This window comes from Lissotriton helveticus, chromosome 4_1 (genome assembly GCF_964261635.1).
Source record: "Lissotriton helveticus chromosome 4_1, aLisHel1.1, whole genome shotgun sequence".
Taxonomy (NCBI): Eukaryota; Metazoa; Chordata; class Amphibia; order Caudata; family Salamandridae; genus Lissotriton; species Lissotriton helveticus.
In genome coordinates, this window is record NC_136063.1 from 247,910,320 (window position 1) to 247,933,537 (window position 23,218).

The following is a 23,218-nucleotide window of genomic DNA, read 5'->3' on the forward strand; positions in this document are numbered from 1 at the left end:
CAGACAGGTCAGGGTTCCCAATGTCGCTGGTCTCGGACAGTCCACCCCTGGGGGGGGGGGATCCCATCTGCTACCTCCTCAGGGGGGGTCACTCACCTCTAGGGGCCCGTCCACCCCGCCAGATGCTTGCTCCCAGTGATGTACCAATGGGACCGCTCCTGCCCCTCTCTCGGTGTCACGGCGGACTGGGCCGGGCCGGTAGGCAGGGGGATCAGGAGTGGAGCTCAGATCATGGAGATGGGGCTGTATGTAGCTGCCGTGGGTCTCGGAAGTGTTGTTGTGGACCTCCGGACAGGTCAGCTTTGAAATCGACCAAACTGTCCCAGGATGCCAATCGCAATGCCCAGGCCTGGGCTAGGCTGAGGAGGGTCATTTATGCTATCAGATCCGATGTTTGGGGTGTGACAACCGGTAAGCCCTCAGTGGTCGGATCATCTGGCAGTCCGTATATGAAGTCGTCGTCCTCGCTCCCGCGTGATCTTGGGCTTGCGTTGGAGATCAGGATGGGCGATTGTGATCCACTAATCTCAGCCGTTTTCCGGATGGCCTCTCGATGTTCAATCAGTATTTGCTCTGGGGTAGGTCCAATTTCTGCGTCTGTGGTCGGCGACCCGGGCCTCGAGGCGTGCCGTTGTCTCCGCCTGCGGGTACCTCGATTTCGGCGCTGCTCCTTCGGCGCAGGTACGTAGTTCGCATCCACTCCCGAATCCAGCCAGGCCGCCGCCGCCTCCGGAGTGTCGAAGAAGTGGGTTTTGTCCTGCGCCACCACTCTGAGACGTGCCGGGAACAGCAAGGAGTACTTGAGAGCCAGGCGCCTGAGCCGTTGTTTCACCTCGAGGAACGATTGACGCCGGCGTTGGACCTGAATGGTGTAATCGGGGAAGAACATCACCTTGGCGTTGTCCACCTGTATGTCCGACAGTTTCCGCGTTTCGCGGAGAATGGCGTCCCGGTCACGGTAGTTCAGCACCCGCATGAGCATTGGCCTCGGGTTGGAGCCTTCCGGGGGTGGACGGGACGGTACTCTGTGCGCTCTTTCCACCACAAAATGTGGTGACAGTGTGCCTTCAGGCAGGAGCTCTCTGAGCCAGGTCTCCATATGTTACGCTGTCTCCCTCCGTTCCCATCATTCCGGAAGGCCCACTATGCGTACATTGTTTCTTCTGGCCCGTCCTTCAGCATCCTCCGCTCTGTCCTCGAGGAACTCCACCCGGTTGAGTAGGTCACGGACGTGCTTATCTGTTTGCGTCAGCTTGGGAGTGGTCTCTGCCATCGTTTGCTCCAAGGCTGTGGTGCGGTCGGATAGTTTCTTGTGGTCCGCTCGAAGGAGCGTTAAGTCCACAGCCACTTTATCGATCCTGTTCTCCAGCGACGTACGGGTGAGTTGCATGGATTCCTCCAGGCGTTCCATGGCCGCCAGCATTGTGTCCAGTTTGGAGGCGGTTTGGTCAGCGTCTGTGTTCTTCACCATCTTTCCTTTGCTCAGTGTCCCACCGGTGCCGGTCTTTGCTCTGGTCCCCCCTGACATGTGGGTGGTCGTCACGGGGAGGCAGCCGGTCAGGCAGGCTTTCTCGATGAACACTGTTGGGGCCTGTGCGTACTAGCCTCTCCTGGCCAGGTCGTCAGCTCAGCCCGTGCCGGGCGGTGCGCGGGATCCTCGGTGCCACCCGACGTTGCGTGGGGCACCGTGGAGCTCAGTGCCGGATTGGCCGAGGTGGAGAACGCGGGGGTGTTCTGGGCGCTCACCCGCGTGGGCCTGGGCAGCTCCCCTGGTGTAAGGCCAATTGTGAGATGGGCTGTCTCGACGCGGCCACGGTCCGTGTGCCGCGCGGGCCGGGCTCTTCAGTATTGGATGGGTCCAACGTTGTCCAGCGGTTGTATCTGAACAGCGGGTGGGTTCTGGTGTCCAGGAGGTGGGGCCACCCAGCTACCGTCGCCGATCACTCAGGCCCAGGGACGACGTCGACGGTGCGGGCCTCCAAGCAGTGGAGTGCGGTTGTCCTCCAGCTCCCGCCAGGTTCGGCGGGAAGCCCCCAGCGCCGGCAGGCAGGGCGGGTCAGCAGTGCAGGGCGCCGCGGGTCAGTGTGGCGTGCCAGCTCGTAGCCTCTGGGATCCCCGCGCCGTGGGTGCACCGGGGGTACCGGGCGCTGTGGTAATGTCTCGTCCCCCTCGCTGGGCCTTTGACAAGGCGGCGGGCGAGTGTGAGGGGCCAGGGGGCAAAGCGGGTCTGTGCTCACTGTGACCTGCTGGGAGCCAGGGGCAACGCCGACCAAATGGACCCCCAGGCGTCCGAGTGTTCCCCCTCTCCGGTGCTCACTGGGCCTGGCTGGATGCCTCCAGGGTCGGTCGGCAGGGCGGGCTGATTACGCCGCCGTCGTGGGCCAGGGTCGGATGCCTTGCAGTTGAATCTGGGGCCCCTGCACGGCCGGAGCGCTGGTGGGCGGCCGGCGCCGTGGCGCGATCTCCTTCCCCTCCGGATCGCGCCGGGGAGTGCCCTCGTGTTGCGGCCTACCTCGTTGGGCCGGATCCCCGGTCCTGGGTAGTTGGGGCCGCCGACCGGAAGTGAGCCCTGGGCGGGCAGATGCAGCGGCAACTGACGGTCGGAGGGGCCGGTACTCCGATCCTCTTGAAATTTCTAGGGATGGCTGGGCAAGACCCCGGGTGCATTCGGTCCGAGTTTGGGCCCGAATGCACAGGAATTGGAGGAGAAATCGCCCGTGGAAGGGGAGCTTCGCTCGGAGCTCTACCCGGGCACGTCTTCTTACATCGCGCTCTTGGCCACGCCCCCCTCAATAGTCCTCCATTTGAAACATTTGACGCAAAGCTGTATGTAAAGAGTTGGCTGGCAAAAGGTAGAAGGTCTGCTGAAGAAAATTGTTGTGAGAAACCCCAGCAAAATAGACACAGTAAATATCTTCAACGGTTTTGTGAAATCCTGCAATAGATTTCTAAGTAATGTAAATCATTTTTACATGTTTTTTAAAGTGTTTGGTAGTTTATGGCTATACTTAATAAATATACTTTTTTGCCTATTTTATTATCCTTTGCTGGATGCGACTTCATGATTTTCTAAAGCACACAATGCTAGTTATCTTGATTTAGACCACGCCCCTATTCGGATAGGCCACACCCCTTTAAGACATTTGCCACTCCCCTTTTAGAGCATCTCCAGTTTTTTTTCCCACTTAAAGCCCTGAATGTTTCCTCTCCTTCCCAGTTTTGCTTGAGTCTGCCAGCATGCGTTTTCTGGCAGGAGCTGCAGTGAAGTTCTTTCCTGAGTTTGATTGCGATTTTAAGTAGTACAGTGATAGACGGCTTACTTCAGAGCAGTTGCCTTCTTTGAATGTCTTCTGCACTTATTGAAATTCTAGCTGTACACATGTGTTTTGCTACATCCTATTGCTGATGTATAGGTTTACATACTTACTATCCTTTGTGCTGCCTGGAAGCAATGAAGGGCCTCCACTTCCATTTGTTTTGGGAAAGTTTTTGTACAGCACCCCTTCTGTGTTTCAAGGCCTTCATTTCTGTTCCACAGTTTGCACCAGGTGTTCTTTGGCATTCGCTTGACTTCTGGGGTCCACTTAGAGCTGTTCTTGTGAGGTTGTTGTCTTCTCTTCTGATGGTGCGTCCTATCCACCTCCTGGTGTCCATTCTTTCTTCCTTGCATCTAGTGAGCAGTTGCTGGTTGGAGATAATGAACAGCCACACAATGCTTCTCTGGTTACTGGCATGACAGTTTAACGATGTTGCTTTTTGTCATCCACCAGAATTTTGATCCATACAAGAGTGTGGACAGAATGTTTCTCTAGTAAGGCCTCAGAGTGGTGTTGGTGTTGTACTGAGATTACCTGCACACATTCTTTAGAATCCTGAAGGCATTCCTGGCCTTGTTCAGTCTGCTCTTTATGTCACTGCCTCCCACTCCATCATGTCCGATAATACTGACTAGGTAGGGGAACTCTTTAGTCATGGCTAGGTCCTCTCAATTCACCTTGATTGCTGAAGGGTTTTGTTGAGTGGCAAGACTGCTGATTTCTATATTTTGGAGTATGTGTTGTTGGTTAGCTATTGAACATGTCAGCGGATCCCAGTTTCATCATGTTCCACAAGCGTGCATTGCAGTGCATTAGGTCGTGCCATTCGCACTGATTTTCAGCACAGGCTGTTTGTCCCAGGCTGGTAAATCAGTGCTGATGGCTCCATGCACAGAGGGAGAGGGAACTGTTTCTTTCTGCTGTTCAAGCAGATGTTCCAATCGAGCGGCAGCTTCCTCAACTCAAACTGAAGGTTTCTCAATGCAAGCGGTAGTGGCCATCCGCGACCGCCCACGTTGAGAAATCTCACTGAGACTTGGTCTGCAGTAAGGTTTTCCTCTCTTGCACTTGCCAACTTAATGCTGGCGAGTGAGGTAAAAAGCGGAGCAAAGTTTTTCAGAACTCCACACAGTACGCGGAGCACAGAGTAGGAAAAACTCTGCAAACTCAGCGAGCGGAGAGGAATTTCATGCCCAGGCCTAAATTCAATGAGAAGAAAGCATCTTGCCTTCAAAGCCTTAATTCCACTCCCCAGGATCATCAAATGAGTAATTGGTAAAATATTGGTTCAGTGAAAAATGGCAACTGTCCATGTTCAATACACATTTGTTTCTCAAAACAACCACTAAAATATATGTGTTCCAGGGCACTTTCTGTGGTTATTGCTTGTAACCATGCTGCTGGAAATAAATAAATTCTACACTACGTGCTGTGCGGCGGAGAGCTGTGGACAGCCTGACCGATCAGAATTGTTACCGCCAGGGCAGGTAAAAGAACTGCAAGCAAAGAAAGGGAGAAGTAAACAGTCTACTACCATGCATGGAGGTAACAGGAAGGGAAGCTCTCTGTAACCCCCCCGCAACCCTCCCCATATCCCCTGAATTATTTCACATGACAATTATATTTTAAGGTGATTTGGAGGTAAAAATCATGATGATATACTTACCATAGCTATGCAGTGGTAGGCGATGTGCTGGATGTGATGTTATTGTAGGTCAATATTATCAATCTCATGACCGTGGCCTTCCCCTGATATACTATTTCCAGTCAGAAGTGTTGTGCACAAGGTAGAAATGGCTCCACTCAGTGGAGTGATGCGGTGTAGTTTCTTCCCTCTGGAGCAGTATCCCTCACTTCTGCCTCTCCAAGGTACCAGTGGTTTCCATGACCTCTCCTCCACTCCCACCAGGGGCTCATAGAGACTAATCAGTTTTTCCAACACACACTTCCTATAGGCAGGTAAATATTGATCTACATTTCATTGGGGTGCGTACTCTCGTAACTTTCTCTGTAATACTGGATATTCTGCCATTACTTGGTACCCCCACCCCTTATGTCAGATTATAAAGGTGGGTGAAAATGTGTGTATGGGGCAGAGCTTCTTCTGCCTGTCTGGCAGAAACTAACATTGCAAGTGAGGAAACTTGTTGCTGGATAACCCTGCCAGGTACAGGTGGATTTTCATATTGGGGAGAGTGTACCCTTCTTTTATCTAATGCTGGGTGGTACGCACCATTAAGTTGTGGAAAAAGAGATATGATTTCTTATCCAAGTTTTGCCTCTAATATTTTCCCTGTGTGCACAGCTTCTAGTGGTATTCCACCTCAATATTGACTACAAAATATTGTGGGGCCCAAAATATCTAGACCTATATATCGAGGAACATAATATTGCGAAAGTAAATGTATATAGGTAAGTATACATTTGCTATACTTAACCTCACCTATATACACCATGACAATATAATATATCTTTAAAGTATGTAGATGGGAGTTATGAATAGTAACTATATGCACTTACTATCACAATATTATGGACCTCGATATGTAGATCTCAGTACTTTTGTCCTTGCTATTCTGACACCCAACCACGTTGAGTATTTTTAATAGTAATGCAATCCAAATGTCTGACTATACCCTCTTTTTTGTACACAGATGTCAAGATTAGCACTGGTGTTCAAGCAAAACCAAGAAACATCGTCTAGAGGAGCCATACACTGATCTCATCAATTTCTCCTGCTAAAAACTATCATCAACGAAAGAAAGTGACTTTCCCCTTCCATCCTTTGCCTGCAAACCTTACACAGTGAAGTTATTTACGTCACCACAATCACCTTTTAACATCTGAGGAAAGTACTTTTAACGGGTTATATGGATTGTTCTTTTAAAATCCTAGTAGGAGACTTTCGCTGCAATACTAAGGATTTTGGGATGGAGCCAATACATGTTTTTTAATGAAATACAAATCGATCTACAACATTCCTAAGATTTCGTTCTGCAAGACTAGTACTTTTTTCAGAGTACTTGTGAATTAGTATTCCTCGCTTGAATATCAGATCATACCTGGAAGGTTTACATCTGCGCCCTACTTGCTACTCTCATTTTTTTTTTAAACCGGGAAACCAAAGAAAACATCAATAGGTATGAAAACAGGTCATCTTAAAGTGTGTACCCTGGGACTAACTTTTTTTGTTGTAATAATAACTAGCTTCTTGTTCTCTTGTACATACAACTACATTATCGACAACCTGCAATCCGATTCGTCTTTTTTGAAATGGTCGATACATCTCAAAAGATTGGTTAATCTTTCAACAAGACCATGCAGCTGCTCTTCGTGTGTTGCTGAACATAGTAATTTGCCTTGGTTTGAAGAGAGATTTAATGGATCTATTCCACACTTGCTGACCAAACAGAACAGCGAGATTCCCGATGACGTGTTCAGATGGTGGCAGGTAAGTGACAGCTGTTTTAGCAGAACCATATCATGTCACAGCGATCTATAAATATGTGATGCATTCACTTGGCGCACAATGGTTAGAAGCAGCGAATTTCCAGTTGTTTTAGAGGCAGTTGTCCTCAACATGGATGTCTACAGGGAGACAACCCACAGCTGGTTTGTGTGCAGCACACAGCAGTGTCTGCCTTTGGATATGATAAGGTGATGTGGAGTAGAGGTTTGCCTGGCAGAATGGAAAGAGTGTTGGAGGTGAAGTCTTTTTTATCACGGCTATAAGTATAGGTGAAGCTGAGAATCTTAAAGATTACATGTGCATTCATGTGCGGGAATTATTGGAATATCCATGAGTTTAGTCTGAAAGAGACTGAAGAGTTGTTTTTATCACCTCAGACTGACTCCAGCATTGAGGACTACTCCAAGGCAGGAAATCTGGTACTTGCATTGGCCAAGCAAGGAAAGTCATGGCTGTTCTGACTAGTACAGATTTTTAAATAGTTAGGGAAGCGAATCAGGCAAGGGGAGTAGTGGGAGAGCACGGTCTGCGCTTTAATTTATATATGACGTGTGATTGCTGAGTTTGGAATGAACCTTTCAAACTAGAAGTTTCGAGTGATGGCTTGTTGTAGGATGAGAGATGGAATGACCGCTTTGATGGATCTTGATTTGCTCAACATAACCTACTTTGAAAACATTTTGCAAAGACTGAATATTGTATAATATTTACTTGTGTGTGTACTATAGCACAAATCCAAAGGACTTGTATTCCTTGTGTTATTTGATTAGTTATGTTTTTCCAGTTATCTTTAAATGGAGATGTCTTAATGGAAATTTCCTACATACATGACTACACACTTCAGAAGCAGCATTTCCCTCTGCGAATTTCATTGCTTTACAAGGTAATATATATTCTCAATGTATGCACCCAGGATCAGGAGTATCCCCCAGGACTGCCCTACCATGCTCTAATTTAGGAAAGAGCTGAAGACACTCCTCTTCAAACCAATCCCCCAGGATATTGTGGAATATTAGCAAATTTAGCAGCAGAAAACTAGGAATTTAGCGGCACAAAATTTAGTGCCATTTTACTGCAAACTTGTAATAAAGCAGGATCGGTACACACTGGATGATGTAGACAGAAAGGTTATTTATTCAAGGTTGAACAACTACAAGAAGAAACGTCGTACCCACGCAGCGCCAGCAGCAACTGAATCATGGGTGTTGTGAAGCAACTCGTTCTAGATGGAAACTCTAGAAAGAGGAATTCTTAGACTCACAATGAAGTACATGGAAGAACATGACACGCAGGTCATTACACACCTTTTCTCTTTACATAAAACAAAGGAAAGAAAAAGACAGTGATTTAAGAGTGTAAAAGTACATTAATGCAAAACAAAATCACATAACCTTGCTGGAAACCTTCCTGTGCGAGAACTCCTACGCAGTGTTGCACGCTTTCAGAAGCTTCATTTTTTACTACTAACTCGGTTTGAGGATTAGTGTGCATGGGAGCAATCCTACTTAAGTTCCACATACGACCATCATTTAACTTCACAGCATTTTGAAAGAGTTTTTTTACAACAAAAGGTGAGGAGAACTTTGAAACTCCACCAGACCTCTGGGGAAGGCGTACTCTCGCTCTGTCACCCACTTGTACACATGTGTGGGAGACAGCATGCCTGGCATCAAAATACTCCTTCCTTTTGGCTATCTTCAAGTTCTGACTTTCTTGCCAGGACACCCCACCAGAGTCTGCTTTAGAGGGCATCACACTGGAATCTGCACTTAAACCCACACTCATACCGTTGTCCCTCATCCATGCTTGGAACATGTGGGTATTTGGACTCCGTCCTCGAAACAGTTCAGAGGGAACTTACTCATCATGGAGTGGGGCGTGAGATGGTAATAATCCCTTCCTTCTCCAACTTTTGTAGCTCATTGCGAATGGACTCCCTTAGCACTAAGGGCACGCTATGCACCTTGCATGTGACAGGGGTGGCACCAGGCCTCAGGGTGATTCTATGTGTGTAGTCAGACAATCAACCTAATTTCTCACTGAAGACCTGTTCGAACTCAGTGTGCAAATCATTCACCTCATCAACATTGGCGGTCTCAGGCCTAGCAGTGCTGTTAGGGAGTGATGATGAGAGGTCATCCTTTAGGACAATAGATGGATCCCCACCAGGAATTAGCATCCCTCAGTGATCAGCCTGATGGATCCAGCTTACAATACTGTCACCTCTGGAAGAGATGTAAATCTTTCCAACGGTGAGGCTACCTCTGTATTCTATGTCACCCTCAAAATAGCCAAATAACTTTATGGGATGGCCACCATAAGCAAGGGGTCTGATATCTGGTTTAAAACCTTGACTTTGCCCAATAAAGAGGTGTCTTAAAATCTTTTGGGATCAAAGAAATTTTCGCTCCAAAATCAAAAAGCATATTAACAGAGCGGCCATTTATTTGAACACTATCAAAAGGACTCTTACATATACCCTGACAGACCTGAGCTAAGAACTGACGACAATGCAACTCATTGGGATCAGAATCTGACTCATTTTGTATCCAAACTTTTTTCACCCGCTTGTTATTTTTGTATTTCAATGCTCTACACGCTTTGGCCACATGACCAACTTTCCCACAATTAAGACATTTTGAATTCAAAGCAGGACATAACTTATCGTTGGCCAGGTGACCAAGCATTTTACAGCGGAAACATTTTCCTGAAAAGGTATTTTAAGTCTTTTGAAGAATGAGGTTCAACTTGTTTGAATACTTTAGTCTTGGTTACAGTTTGTACTTTATCACTAGCAATGCCATTATCCTTTTTGATGACATCAACACAAGCAAGCGAGTGCTCGATGCGCTTGGCAATCGAGATGACCGCATCTAATTTGGAGTCATCCTGCTGCCATGGTTCATCCTTGACCTTCTCTATGTAAACTGGTCACCCCATATTATTTAACTTCACTCCTCCCATTTTTCTGAGTTCGTTTTTGTTGACCTTGTGACTCTGAGCACTTTAGCACTACTAACTACTGCTAATGTCAGCGGCAACCCCCCCTCCCCCATCAGCCTAAAAAATGATAATAAGCCCTTATTTATTATCGTTTAATTTTTGTTCTCAGAGCCGAGGCTTGTGGGTGTGGCCAGGGGGATGAGAGGCATTACGGGCAGTGTTTTGCACTGTTATCATTGCACATGCCTGTTTGTCCGGCTTTCACAGGAAGGCCAAACCGTCATGCGCATTGAAGCTCTCTCCAACCTGAGCTGCGTTGCCGGGTTAAAGAGAGCAGGCACCGGCTCCCAGTCTAACTGGGAGTGCAAATCGAGGGCGCTCAGGCCAATCCTCATGCGTCTCTCATGCTGCCAGTAGCATGAAAGCAGCATCATAATGGCCGCAATGGACTCTGGGAACTTCTGCCTGCAGTGGAGAGGAGCACGATGCGGCAAAGTGGCAGGTAAGTGTTTTTTTGTTTTTCTTTATTTGTCAAGTCATCCGTCCGTCCTCCTCCTCACCCCCGCCCGACACTCTATTGAGACACTGCCGCTACTGGCTAAAGTGCTTGTGCTCGTTCCCTAAAACATGGTAAAAGGGGATTACAGCTAATTGGCATATTACATTTACTATAAATTCCTAGTAAAGCACTGTACCATATACCTAGTGCTGGTAAATGAAATGCTACTAGTGGTCCTGCAGCCACCCCCATACGTAGCTGTAGTATCTTCATGTTATGTTTATAGTGTTCCCCTTTACCTTGTAACTAGCTGCTCAGCCAGTGTGAGTGTTCTGTGCGGAATGTTGACATGAGTGGGATGCTTGGGTGCCTCGTATGAGTGAGACAGTTGGAAAATAGGCTGAGCAGCTAGCAGGCTGCTCCTGGTGGGGCTGTTACAATGGATGTTAAGAACTTAATAAATATCATAAAGACATATCTCGGCTACGTCTGCTGGGTCAACTCTAAGCGTGGAACCAGCTTATTACATTTGGCGAAGATTTACAGACTTTGCCTACAGTGTGCCTGGCGGGAGCAGAGATTTTCCCCGAGTGTGAGAGGGTGCCCGATCCCAAAGATGGAGGAACTGGGTGAGGGCCCAATCAGAGTGGCAGTGAGGTAATGCCAGCAGTTCTGTCTCAGGGCCACACGGTTACCAGCGAGGAGGCAGAGAGTTTTGGTGGGGTATGTGATACAGGCAAAACAAGAAGCTTATATGGGAAATCTCTCCAAGTCTTTAGAGTTGTTTTCTTTGGCCAACTAAATTCACTCGAAGGGAGAGTTAAAGAGCAGGATCAACAAACTCGATGAGGCACTTAAACAGGTTGCTCTTGTTGAAGAATTTAATGATGTCTTTGTTGATGTTTTAATCAACGGGCTACTCTTCTACTAAGATCTTTTCTATGAACTTTTTGCACATCAGAAACAAGGGTTTGTTTTTCTTATATGAACTTTACCTTTAAAAAGTGGTTTGTTGGAAGATGACATGGGATTACAGAAGAGCATACAAATGCTTTCCTATCCAGAGCTTTTTTTGCATTGTTGCTCAAATATGTGCTCCTGGTAATGCCAGTTACAATATTTACCAACTGGATGAAGTTATTTGTAAAGTCAATTTCTGTTTATCTCTTTTATTTGACAGGCATTGGATCTGTCTTACGCCCATTTCTTTATGTTGAGTGGGTGTATCGAGCCTTACTGGAGGGTGATCATTTTATTTTCTATGTGGTTTTGGCTTGTTGTTTTGCAAAGCCTGTATCCCTTTCATAAGGGATGGGAAGGTGTTCCACTTCCAGGTTGTAGCCATCTTTCCTTTACTCAAGGGGTGGTTTAAGGGGTTGTCTTTCCCTTTATCACAGCATATGGGTGGCAATCCCATTTAGTGCAATGTGTTGTGTTACTTATATCTGTGAGTCATTTTGTGCTGCTCTTTGGTCCGCAAGTGTGTGGGTTAGTCACGTTTTGCTTCACATCGTAGTGGGTGTTAGTCCCATCTACTCCACTTATTAGGGGGTGTTAGACACACCTACATTATTAGTAATGGATTTTAGTCCCATTTCCTCAATTTATAGGGGGTGTTAGTCCCACCTACGTCATTAGTAATGGGTCTTAGTCCCATTTACTCAGTTTATAGGGGGTATTAGTACCACCTACTTAATTTGTAATAGGTGTCAGTGATAGAGCGCGCGAGGCCACCCGACCAATAGTTTTCGCCGTTTCCGGCTTCAGGGCCCATATACTTTCAAATCACCATATACATTAATCAGGTGACTTCACGAGCTCTACCAAGTTGATGTGTGTGTGTTCCCTGCTAATAATTTTCAATGCACCCGACTTACCATCCACCGATGCGGGTACCTAATGACCACAATGAATCAGGGAGCTAGCTGTAAAGGAAAGGCAGCAAAATACAAACCCAAACAATAACATTCAAATACTGTTTAAATGACCACGGACAACTGGAAGTTTTAAAATGTTTATCTAAAATTCATTATTTTCTTGCATGAGGTACAGTAAAATAAGGCAATCAATAACCAAGATAACGTAAATTATATAGGCATAAAGAAATAATGACAGGGTAATCATTCAAATGTAATATGAAATGCAGATGGAAAATACTATAAAATCTCAGAAATGTTTAAGCATGGACAGTTTATGCATGAATAACTATGGGAGGGCCTATAAAGAGTAACACGCTTCACTTAAGGTGAATGGGCCTTTGAACAATCTAGGCAATGAAGTTCTAGACCATATCAGAAAATTACAAACTGCAATGCAAAAATATAATCTCTATCAAGTGAGAAGACATAGGAACAAAACTTATGAAAAAATGTAATTGACTTTCAATAGTTGCGGAAAGGCATGGAAAATATAACATATGCAATGATGAACTTTATTAAAGCAAAAGTTAGAAATTCAGAAGGTGCAAGAGTTTAAGAGTTTCAGAGCAATATTTACCTAGAAAGGTGTGGAAACCAAACCCTGGCCACGGGTCAGTTAAGGACAGGAAACCCTCAAGGAAGGATACCCTCAAAGGACAGCAGGTGCAGAATGGACACCCAGGACAGGACAGGATACCCTCGTAATAGGAATCAGGACAGGACCCTCAGGACAGGACAGCAAACCCTCAAGACAGGACCGCTCAGGACAGGACCGCTCAGGACAGGACCGGAACCCACAGTTCGGAAGCAACGCCTGCGCTCCACCCGCTCTGCAGCTATCGATCAAGACCCCGATTGGGTCAGCGAACTCCCAGCTAAGTGCTTTGCCAGCACTTTAAGGTTCAGTAGAACCTCAGTCTATGGTCAAATTCGGACAGAGTGCTTCGCAGCGCTCTGTATCTTCAGTCACCTATTGAGTGCGTTGGGTCAGTGACAGGTCAGCTAAACCAGACAAGTCGGACGGTTCACTAGATGAACCCAGGGTAGATATACAGTTTGGGGACAGTGTACCACCCCCCAATGTTGCAAAGTGTCAGAATCCCTTAATTTCGATTGGTCCTAAGGTAGGATTTGGGTAACACACCAATCACGACATAGCGTTTCAAGCCTACATTTGCATAATAGGGTACCGCCTAACTAGATTGGGGTTCTCATGAGAACTGGCGCAGAAATACAATGGTAACTTTAACATTGTTGCTCTGTGAGCACATATGATTGGTTCAGCCGAGTTTTCGGGTCGTTTCTCAGGAGCATCTTGCTCATCACTGCCAACTGGCTGTGTTCCATCAGTCAAGGTCTGTCATGCCTCGGCAAGTCGCGCAGGCGCAGAGGGACCTCCAAGATGGTTCTCGGCACAGACAAAACCCCATTCCCCGCGGTACATGAAAAGTAAGCGAAAACAAATTAATACATAGTAATGTCATTATGAAAACACATCACAGGATTTATACTTTTGACTCATCATCAAGAAATAAAACTATTGCGTTTAAATGTTAGCCACATTGATACAATCACAAGAGCAGTGGCACGAGCAGTACCACATGATAAGCACAGCTATGAATTACGCATGCGCATAACTTTCCCTCCACTTCTGCAGACGCGTCAGGACACGTGAGTGTGGCTGACGCATGCGCAGTAACTAAATACAAGCGGCGGCCATTTTTAGATGACTCGAGTAAATTATTTTAGTAAAACACATGTGCAAGCTTCACGATCCTTATCCCAACTAAACATAAATGTTAGTAAAACATACACTTGTTACTGTATTACACATAAACGAGGTTCTTGACTTCGGCAAGCCGCAAAATATGCGAAGCTTTGCTTCATCAATCCCCTCTTTGATGATATTTACTATCATCACAAATTATAATGGAACCAGATGCCAACTTTCTTTCACACTTTATAAAGTTCTATCTCTTCCAGCAACCGTTCTAACTTTTCTCTCTCAGTTTTAGTAGGGTGAGAAGTCTTCACCTTTTTGTATATCTGATCATTCACTTCCTCTAATTCAATCTCATCCACACTTCGTTTCACTCCTCTTGCATTTACCTCGTGCTTTTTGGTGCGCTTGCGGTATTTACAGCACAAGAAAATGGAAAGTATAATAAGACCTATAATACCAATTGGCATCAGAATTTTGAACAATAAGCTTTTACCTATGCTAGCAAGCCAATGACCTACATTTGAGAGACCATCTACCAGTCTCTTCCAGGCACTATCAACCTCGAGTGGTTTGAGTTCTTTTGCCAAATTAGTAATGTTTTTCACATATCTTTTGATCTGTACACTTTTATCCGGAATATAAGTGCAACAATGTTGCGCCTTCAACATCCGGCAGACTCCGCCCTCTTTCGCTAATAAGGTGTCAAGAGCAAGTCGATTCTGCAAAACCATTGATCTGATCGCAACCATTTCAGTATTGACCAGCAGAAATCCATGAGCTGTTTCAGTAGACAGCACATCTACTATAGTAGACAATTTGCAAATTCTGTGAGTGTTCAGAACCACTCCCACTCCAGGTATCAGTGCACTGAAAATACTACCCATAATTTCACCTATACTTTCTCTTTTACTACGCACTAAGCCATTAGTATCTTCATTGCTTCCAGCTTTCCCATTCACATGGTATATTTTCGGGAAGACAATGCCAAAGTAGCAGCTTCCATACCAGTGATCCGGCAATTTGAAATAAGCCTTGTCCCCACAAATATAATAAATTCCAGGAAACACAGGCTCTGACCCATTTTTGAAACCCCAACCTCCAATTACCTTGTAATTATGTTCGCATTCCCTGGAACCAATGAAAACATTATTATAATAGCTAGTCTTCTCGCGGTGAAGACATAGCTTGCCTTTCTTTTCAAAATCCAGCAACAGAGCAGGACCCGCTCCACCAGATGAGGTGCCTTCCATGTTCTCTGCCCACTTTGGCTTTTTCTGACTTTCGTCATTAGCCTTCTTTTGAATTTTAATTCTTCTTTTCTCTGCCATGTTCAGGAACATCTTTTCCTGCTCACGCAAAGAACAAGTCAAGTTATCTCTGTGTGCGTCTGCTATGTCAATGTTACCTATAGTCAGAAAGTAGTCTCCCATATATCTTATGGTGTCACTTTTGGTATGTACAGGATTCAAGTTCCCACGTATAGGAAGTTCAGAAAAGATCACGTCATTGTTAGAGTAATAGTACTGTAACGGTCCTCTTTTGTAAAATAAACTAGCTAAAATGCTACAGGAGATTCCATATGTCAATGGCAGGTGATGGTATGTCACGCCTTCCGCCACAGAAGTAGGTAGCTTCATGCAGACATAGCAATCTTCAATTTCCATAGTCTCTACATAGTGTATTAACAAGTTTGCGAAAACATTTAAGTGTGTCTTGTTCTTAACTCCATGATAATGTAGTCCTCCCTCATCTGATGCTTCTAAGTTTTGTTTTGTTTGTCTCAGGGCTCTTTCATGTCTTGCTACACTCTGTGTTGTTAGCTCCTTACTGTCAGTATTTACAACTTCAGTAGGGACAATGTTAGTATCTTTACTTACAGCAAAGGGAATGAAAATTGTTAGTCCTATCCAGATAACTATCAGTACTACTACACTACATATACACACCTTGCAACACGTTTTAAAACGGCTGCAACTAGGTCTACCATTCACTGTTGAATCAGACATTTTGGCTCAGAAGGAGTTTCTCGACCCCTCTTTTTGGCTTTACACAACTAGCTTACTTTGTGCAAATTCACGGTGGTTCGTCTTCTTCTTCAGCTGAGTACTCAGGGACGGGCTCTCCGTCGCTCACGTCAGTTATATCAAGATCTTCAAGTTCTTCCAAAACCAGTGTCCATTCAGGAGACTTGTACTTTTTGTTTTGTCTTTTTATTCGTTCACTCCTTCTTTTGGATGAGTCTTCTTCTTGCTCTGCTATCCGAGCACTTCTTCTTGCTTCTGCACGTTTTTCTTCCACTGTCTTTATCCTTAGTCTCAATCTTTTTACAAACCTAGGCTCAAGGTTGTTTCTTTTCTTTAGTCTCTTAGTCGGTACTTGGACTTCACTTTCTTCTCTTATTCTCTTGTTCTCTTTATCTTGTGGTAATTCTTCTCCACTTTCTTCTTCTACTTCCCCTATCAGGCTAGTTCCAGGGCTAGCATCAAATTCTTCTGCCTGGTTGCTAATCTGGCCTTGTTCAGGAATATTTTGTTTTTGGCTTTCGATTGTCTTTGTTTCTGTTTCTGTTTCCTGAACCCGTTCTTCTAACCCTCTCTGATCCTGTTCAAGCACTTCGATCTCTTGATTTTCTTCTGCTCGAACTATCACGCTATTTCTAGTCTCTCCTTTATCTGCATCAGGTGTTAGCGGTGGTGTATCGAACACCTGCTCTGTCCCTGTCTGACCTTCTCCTTCCTCAGTTTTGATGTGAATCTCAAGCGGCTGAGGTTCTTCGCCTGTGCCTTGCTTTTCCTGACTAGTCCACTCTCTACCTTCACTAAGTCGCTCTCTTGTTCTGATAGGATCTTCGGTCAGATCAATCATCGGTATCCATTCTTCTGGCCATATGCTTGGCAGCTCGTCTTCAGCTACTCCTGGCTCAGTTTCCTGGACCTCTTCAGCAGGCTGGATTCTTGGCAGTTCGTAGTCAACTACTCCTGGGCCAACGTCTGCTGTTCCTGCAACCTGACTGGTGCTGGGCTGCTCGTTGTCAGCTGCTTCTGGACTGGCTCCTGCAGGGTCCTCTGCTGGTTGCCCTTCTTCTGCAAATTCTTTGTCTGGTAATACCTTCTGGGTGTGTCCAGCGTGGATCCACTGGGGAACACCTGCGACCTTCACTGCAGTGGTTGTTACCAGGATTACTTGGCGTTTCTTTCCCCACCTTGGTGCCAGACAATTAGATCGAGTGTGCTTCTTTATTTTGACCCAGTCTCCTGGAACCAAGTTGTGGAGAGGAGTCGTTGGATTGAGGATGCCGTCGTCTCCAATCTGGCGAGAGATAGAACGCACTTGGTCACCCAATCTTCTGCAGTATTCAAGCACCAAATCATCAGTAATACTCAACAGTTTGCTTCCTGGCACCCATGCTTGTCTCATCACTCTTCCCATAATGATTTCATGGGGACTTAGGCCTGTCTTGCGGTCAGGAACACTTCTCAGTCCCATTAGGACCAGAGGCAGGGCCTTCACCCAGGTCATGCCAGTAGCATCTGTCAGCTTTGCTAGTCTGTTTTTGATAGTTCCATTTACTTGTTCCACTATTCCAGAAGCCTCTGGGTGGTATGCACAATGGAGTTTCTGCCTTATTCCAAAGGCCTTACAGAGTTCAGCCAGTATTTCATTCTGGAAATGTCCACCCTTATCTGATTCAATAATGTATGGTATTCCGAATCTAGGTATCAGTTCTTTTAGTAAACACTTCGCTACTGTCAGTGCGTCACTTTGGGGAGTAGGGTAAGCTTCTACCCATTTTGAAAATACGCAAACAATGACAAGGACATATCGTTTCCCTTCACAACGGGGCATGGTGATGAAATCAATCTGTATCCTTACAAAGGGACCCCCTGATCTCCCAATCTTGCTCAGTTCAACCATTGTCCTCTTGCCTGGGTTCATCTGTTGACATGACAGGCACCTCTGGCAGAGGGACTCTGCTACCTTCCTGAACTTCTTACTGTACCAAGTCTGTTGAAATACCAGAATCATGGCATCCCTACCAATGTGTGATCCTTCATGTATTAATCTTGCCATTGTGCCAAGCAAGTGTCGGGGTAACACAGGCATACCAGTTGGGCCCAAAATCACACCATCCACACGTCTCGGTCTACACCCATCCTCCTTCCATTTCTCTCTTTCTTGCCAAGGAGCCGATTCCTGCCACTCTCTCACTTCATCCCATGTAGGCACTTCTTCAAACACCTGAAGCTGGCAGCTGGTTCCTGGCCCCCCTCGTTTTGGATTTACAATATACCGATCTTTGGCACACCATTGGGCCACTCGATCAGCATAATCGTTTCCCAGTGATACTTTGTCCATGCTCTTTTTATGAGCAGCACATTTTACCACTGCCAGTTCTTTGGGCAACTGGATGGCCTCTAAAAGGTCATGAACAACCTTTGCATTCCGAATGGGAGTACCTGAGGAAGTCATGAATTCCCTCTGTAGCCACAATTGGCCAAAGTCATGCACAACTCCATAACAGTACTGACTGTCAGTATACACTGTTATGCGTAAGTCCTTCCCAATTTTGCAAGCTTTTATCATAGCAACCAATTCGGCTACTTGTGCAGACTTGATGTTATATAGGTAACCTGCTTCTTCAATTTTTGTAAAAGAGACTACTGCATAAGCAGCACTCAGGCCTCCTAGTTCATGTCTTAGACAGGAACCATCCACAAATAGTTCTTTATCATGTTCAGGCAACGGCGTTTCTTTTATGTCTGGGCGTGGTTTAGTACTGAACTCTGTCAGGTCAATGCAGTCATGTTCATCATCATCCCCACCTTCCATTTCCAAGGGGTCGGGGAGCAAAGTGGCAGGGTTCAGAATACCGCACCTAACAATGCTTACATTTGCTGCACCCACAAGAATCCTCTCGTATTTAGTCAGCCGACTAGGGGTGAGATACTGCGTTTTAGTTCTGGTCAATAGAATTACTACTCCATGCGAAACATACACAGTCACAGGATGTCCCATGACAATGGACTCACTTTGTTCTAAACTTGCACAGGTAGCAGCTACTGCTTTCAGACAGCCTGGTAACCCAGCAGCTACTGGGTCCAAAGTGGCAGAGAAATAGGCCACAGGCCTTCTGGTCGTGCCATGTTCTTGAGTCAGGACTGACAATGCGCAATTATCGCGAGTGTCACAGAATAAGGCAAATTCTTTGGAATAATCTGGCATTCCCAACGCAGGGGCTGTACACAGACAGTTTTTCAGTCTTGTGAAAGCCATTAGGCTTTCATCGTCCCACTCTACAATATCTGGCATTCCTCTCGTGGTCATTTTTATCAAGGGCCTGGCTAAGGCTGCAAATCCCAGAATCCACTGCCTGCAGTACCCTAATACACCCAGGAACATTCTGACATCTTTTTGAGTACGGGGCAACTGCATCTTTTGAATTATTCTCACTCTTTCTGATGTGACTTTTCTGACACCCTTTTCTATCTGGTGTCCTAGATATTTCACTGATTTCGCACAGAACTGTAGTTTGTCAGGGGCCACTTTATGCCCTTTCTCACACAGATGATTTAGGAGGGCAATGGTGTCAACTACACAGTCCCTATGACTTTTAGACGCCAGTAGAAGGTCGTCTATGTACTGCACTAACACAGAGTTCCCAGGTAAGATCAAAGTCTCTAGACATTTTTTCAAGATCTGATTAAAGATAGAGGGGCTCTCTGTATACCCTTGAGGGACCCGGTTCCAACAATACACGTGACCCTCGAAGGCAAAAGAGAAAAGAAATTTGCTGTCGGGGTGTAGGGGTATCGAAAAGAATGCATGACATAAATCAATCACAGTGAACCATTCAGCATCCCAAGGAATCTGGTACAATATCACTGCAGGGTTCGGGACAATAGGGCAGCAAGGAACTACAATTTTGTTAACCTTTCTCAGGTCTTGCACTACCCTATACTTGCCACTAGGCTTTTTGATGCCCATAATCGGTGAGTTGCATGGGCTGCTCATCACTTCCTGTATGATGTCTCCTTCTAATAATTTTTGTATTTCCAGAGTGACACCTGCTTTCACTTCAGCATTCATTCGGTAGGGCCTAGTGTTAGGATATACTGCATTGTCCTTGATGGCTATCTGTATGGGGTCCACATCTTTCATCAACCCCACATCTTTTTCAGTGAAATCCCACACCTCTGGCTTTACTGCTTCCTGGAGTTCTTGGGGCAAGTCCTGCAGGGTCAATCTTTTAATTTCTGAGTCAGGTCTAAGTAACAGTAATTTATAAATGCCATCTTCATCTGGGGTCTGTATTTCAACACCTTTTGGTGTGCAAAAGATGGTACAGTTCATTTTGCACAGCAAATCACGACCCAGTAGATTCACTGGACTGGTGTCACAGACGACAAATCTATGCATCTGTTTAAAATTTCCAATTGAAATCTCCATTGGTTCGGTAACAGGAGTACTAATCAATTGATTAGATACACCCACTACTTGGATATTTTCTCCCGAGAGGGGTAGGTTTGGAACGTCCACTGTTCTTACAGTAGAACGGGTAGCGCCAGTGTCCAACAGAAAGGTGACATCATTTCCGTCAACCTTTCCTTCAATATATGGTCCAGACTGGTCTACCGGCAAGGAAGCGCCAAGTACGCACTCCTCGTCCTCCCCTCTCAGGCCCCGTCAGTCCTGATCATTACAAAGGAAGGTATCATTTAGCAGATACTGCGAAGTTGCTGTATTTCTGTTCTCCCCGCTTTCCCAAACTTCTATCTCCTCACCCTCTGCCTGTCTTCCCCTGTATACCTGTTTGGGTGCTCGAGGCACCTGAACTGTTTTTACCTGGGGTTGAGTCTTTCTTGGTCTTTCTTTCTGCGTCTGTGGAGTTAAATCAGGAGTTTTTGCATTATCATCTAATAATTGGGGACACTCGTTACGCCAGTGTCCAATTTCGCCGCACTGATGGCAGGGAAATTTCTTCATAGCCTCTTCCCTGCTAAATTTGGGCCGGGGCTTTCCTCCACCCCCTCCCCCAGGACTTTTGTTCTCAGCATTCTTAACCATGTTACTCAATTGTTTTTCCTGCTGTTCTGCGAGCTTCACCTGAGCCCACATCACCTTTTCCTTAAGGGCCTTTTTCTTTTCTGCCATCTCGTCCTCGCAGTACTTAGCGTACCGCAGGACCTCATCCATTTTCTTGGTATGCCAACAGATTTTATTATCTTTTATCCACTGACAAATTTCAGGTCTTAAACCATTTACAAACCTGTAAATAAAGTGCGTCATGTCCTTCAAATCGATGTTATCAATACCACTGTATGTTTTAAATACCTGCAATAACCTCTCATAGAAGGAGTGCACTGTCTCGTCCCTTTCCTGTGTTGTTCTATCTATTTTTGTCCAATCAGTTTCTTTTGCGGGCACCTTTTCTTTCAAATGCTGAATTACCTGCTCATATTTTCGCATGACATCCTTTGATGGCTCCCCTGTTTCCTTATTTCTTGGGTACTCCTCACTGGGCCAGTCTATGGCTATTTTACACTGGGTCCACAAATCTACCGGAACCACAATGTCAAAAAACCCATCCAGGTCTTTCCACAGACATTTCTGTACCTTCACGAACCTCTCCACCTGCCTGTACCAGTCAACTGGTTTCTCTCGTAATTTTGGAAAATCGTTCGTGAAGGACACAATATCCTGCCTAGACCAGGGGACATGCACATATTTCCCTCCTGGAACTTCGCGCATGGGGCATAACTGCTCAGGTTTTTCTACCTCCCTTAAAGCAAATTCAGGAGTCACTTGTCGGGAGCGAACCTCTTCCCTCTTTTTCGCCCACCTGCTTCTCCATCTCTCCACATCTCCCCATTTCTGCAGTACCCCCATTAATTCTTTAATCTGCAGCTTTTTCCCCGCCACATTCAGGTGCTCTATATCTTTGTCTGAGAAGTCTGCTCTGTACGGTTTCTGTAAGGGCTTGGATTTTGAGATATCTACCCCCATACTAACTGCTGTTTCGGTCAGTTTTTCGTGGAGCACTCTGGTGTTCCTTGTAAAGCTTTTACATATGAACGACAATTCTTCTTCAGAGTAAGTGTTCAATCGATCCAACCCCACATTCCCTGCCATTAATTCTTCTATTTCTACCCTCAGCTTGTAGAGGTCCAAAGGTTTCGTTTGTGGAGTTTGTTTTTCTAATTCACGACTCCAACTCTCAATTTCATCCGGAGTTACCAGAGAGACATTCCTAGTACCTGTTGCTGTCTCTAATTTAATTTCTTTTGTATTAAAAGGGTTATATCTCTGCTGCAATCCCTTTCCGGTCGGTTTGTTTGGCAAGTCCAAGAACGCAACTTCAGACTCGCACTCACTGGACTGATCATCTATGATTATCGGTTCCTGTCTCGGGGGTGCCATGACTGGGGTCATAACTGGAGTAATCGGATTTCCCTGACCATTTCCGTATAACGGGACCACCGGTCCAATAGTTACTGGAATAGTCAATGCCTCAGGACTGGTATTTAACTGGGAGATTTTCTGAATTATTTCTGTCCTTTGTCTAGTTAGAGCCTCTTGCTCCTTTTCCACTAGTATCCTTCTTAAAGTGGTGTCATGTAATATCTGTGGGGTCAAGGGAGGAGTAAAACTCGGGGCAGTAGGATGCGTTTCACTTGGTCCCCCACCATAATTTGGTTTCGGAAATAAAGTTCCAGTGTTAAAGGACCTGCGTTCTTCCCCATATGGAGGTTGAACAAAAGGCAGTCCTGAATTCGATGGTTTCTCTTCGCTTTCATACAAGGGTCTGGGGAAAAAAACTTTCGTACTTGAATATTTTTCTTCCTGGCTTGCGGGCACTTTGGGATATATATCCCTTGTTTCCGCCGGTTCGGGTTTCTCAGGATAGGGCAATACTTGACCACCCCCTCCCAGTCCTAAGAATCTGTCTTCTTCCTTGAGGAAGTGGCGTCGGGGAGCATCTCCTACACTGGAAGGGCGGGTTCCCTCATTATAAGGTGGCGGACTTCTGGTACAAATGTCATCTAGCAATTCATCATCTGATTCCCCCGGACCCCCCCAATGTTTACACTTTTCGGTGCTTTTCTCACCTGCTCCAACGTTATGACATGCCGGCATCATGGGAAACAGACCCTCAACAATCATGCTCTGCCTCCACTGTTTCATCCTTTTATCCCGGGACTCCTGTTTCTGCCTGGGGTACCACTTGGTCAAACCCTTGTCCATTCGGGGTCTCTCTCTTTCAAAAGCCTCAATCTCCCATTCCTCTAATGCCTCATACTGTGTTAGTCTCGGTCTGGGATGCAGTTCATTCATTCGGGTTCTTAAATT

At 45.8% G+C, this 23,218-nt stretch overlaps 1 protein-coding gene across 3 annotated transcripts in view; it reads left to right on the forward strand.

The window, feature by feature from the left end:
* Nucleotides 1-23,218, forward strand: part of LOC144828496 (CMP-N-acetylneuraminate-beta-galactosamide-alpha-2,3-sialyltransferase 1-like) — a 363,670-nt gene that overhangs the window by 206,265 nt on the left and 134,187 nt on the right. For all 3 annotated transcript variants that reach the window (XM_078686718.1, XM_078686717.1, XM_078686716.1), the window contains one exon: nt 5,972-6,768. In XM_078686718.1, the coding sequence (XP_078542844.1) occupies nt 6,460-6,768 (309 nt within the window). In that variant the 5' untranslated portion in view covers nt 5,972-6,459. The remainder of the gene's footprint in view (nt 1-5,971; nt 6,769-23,218) is intronic.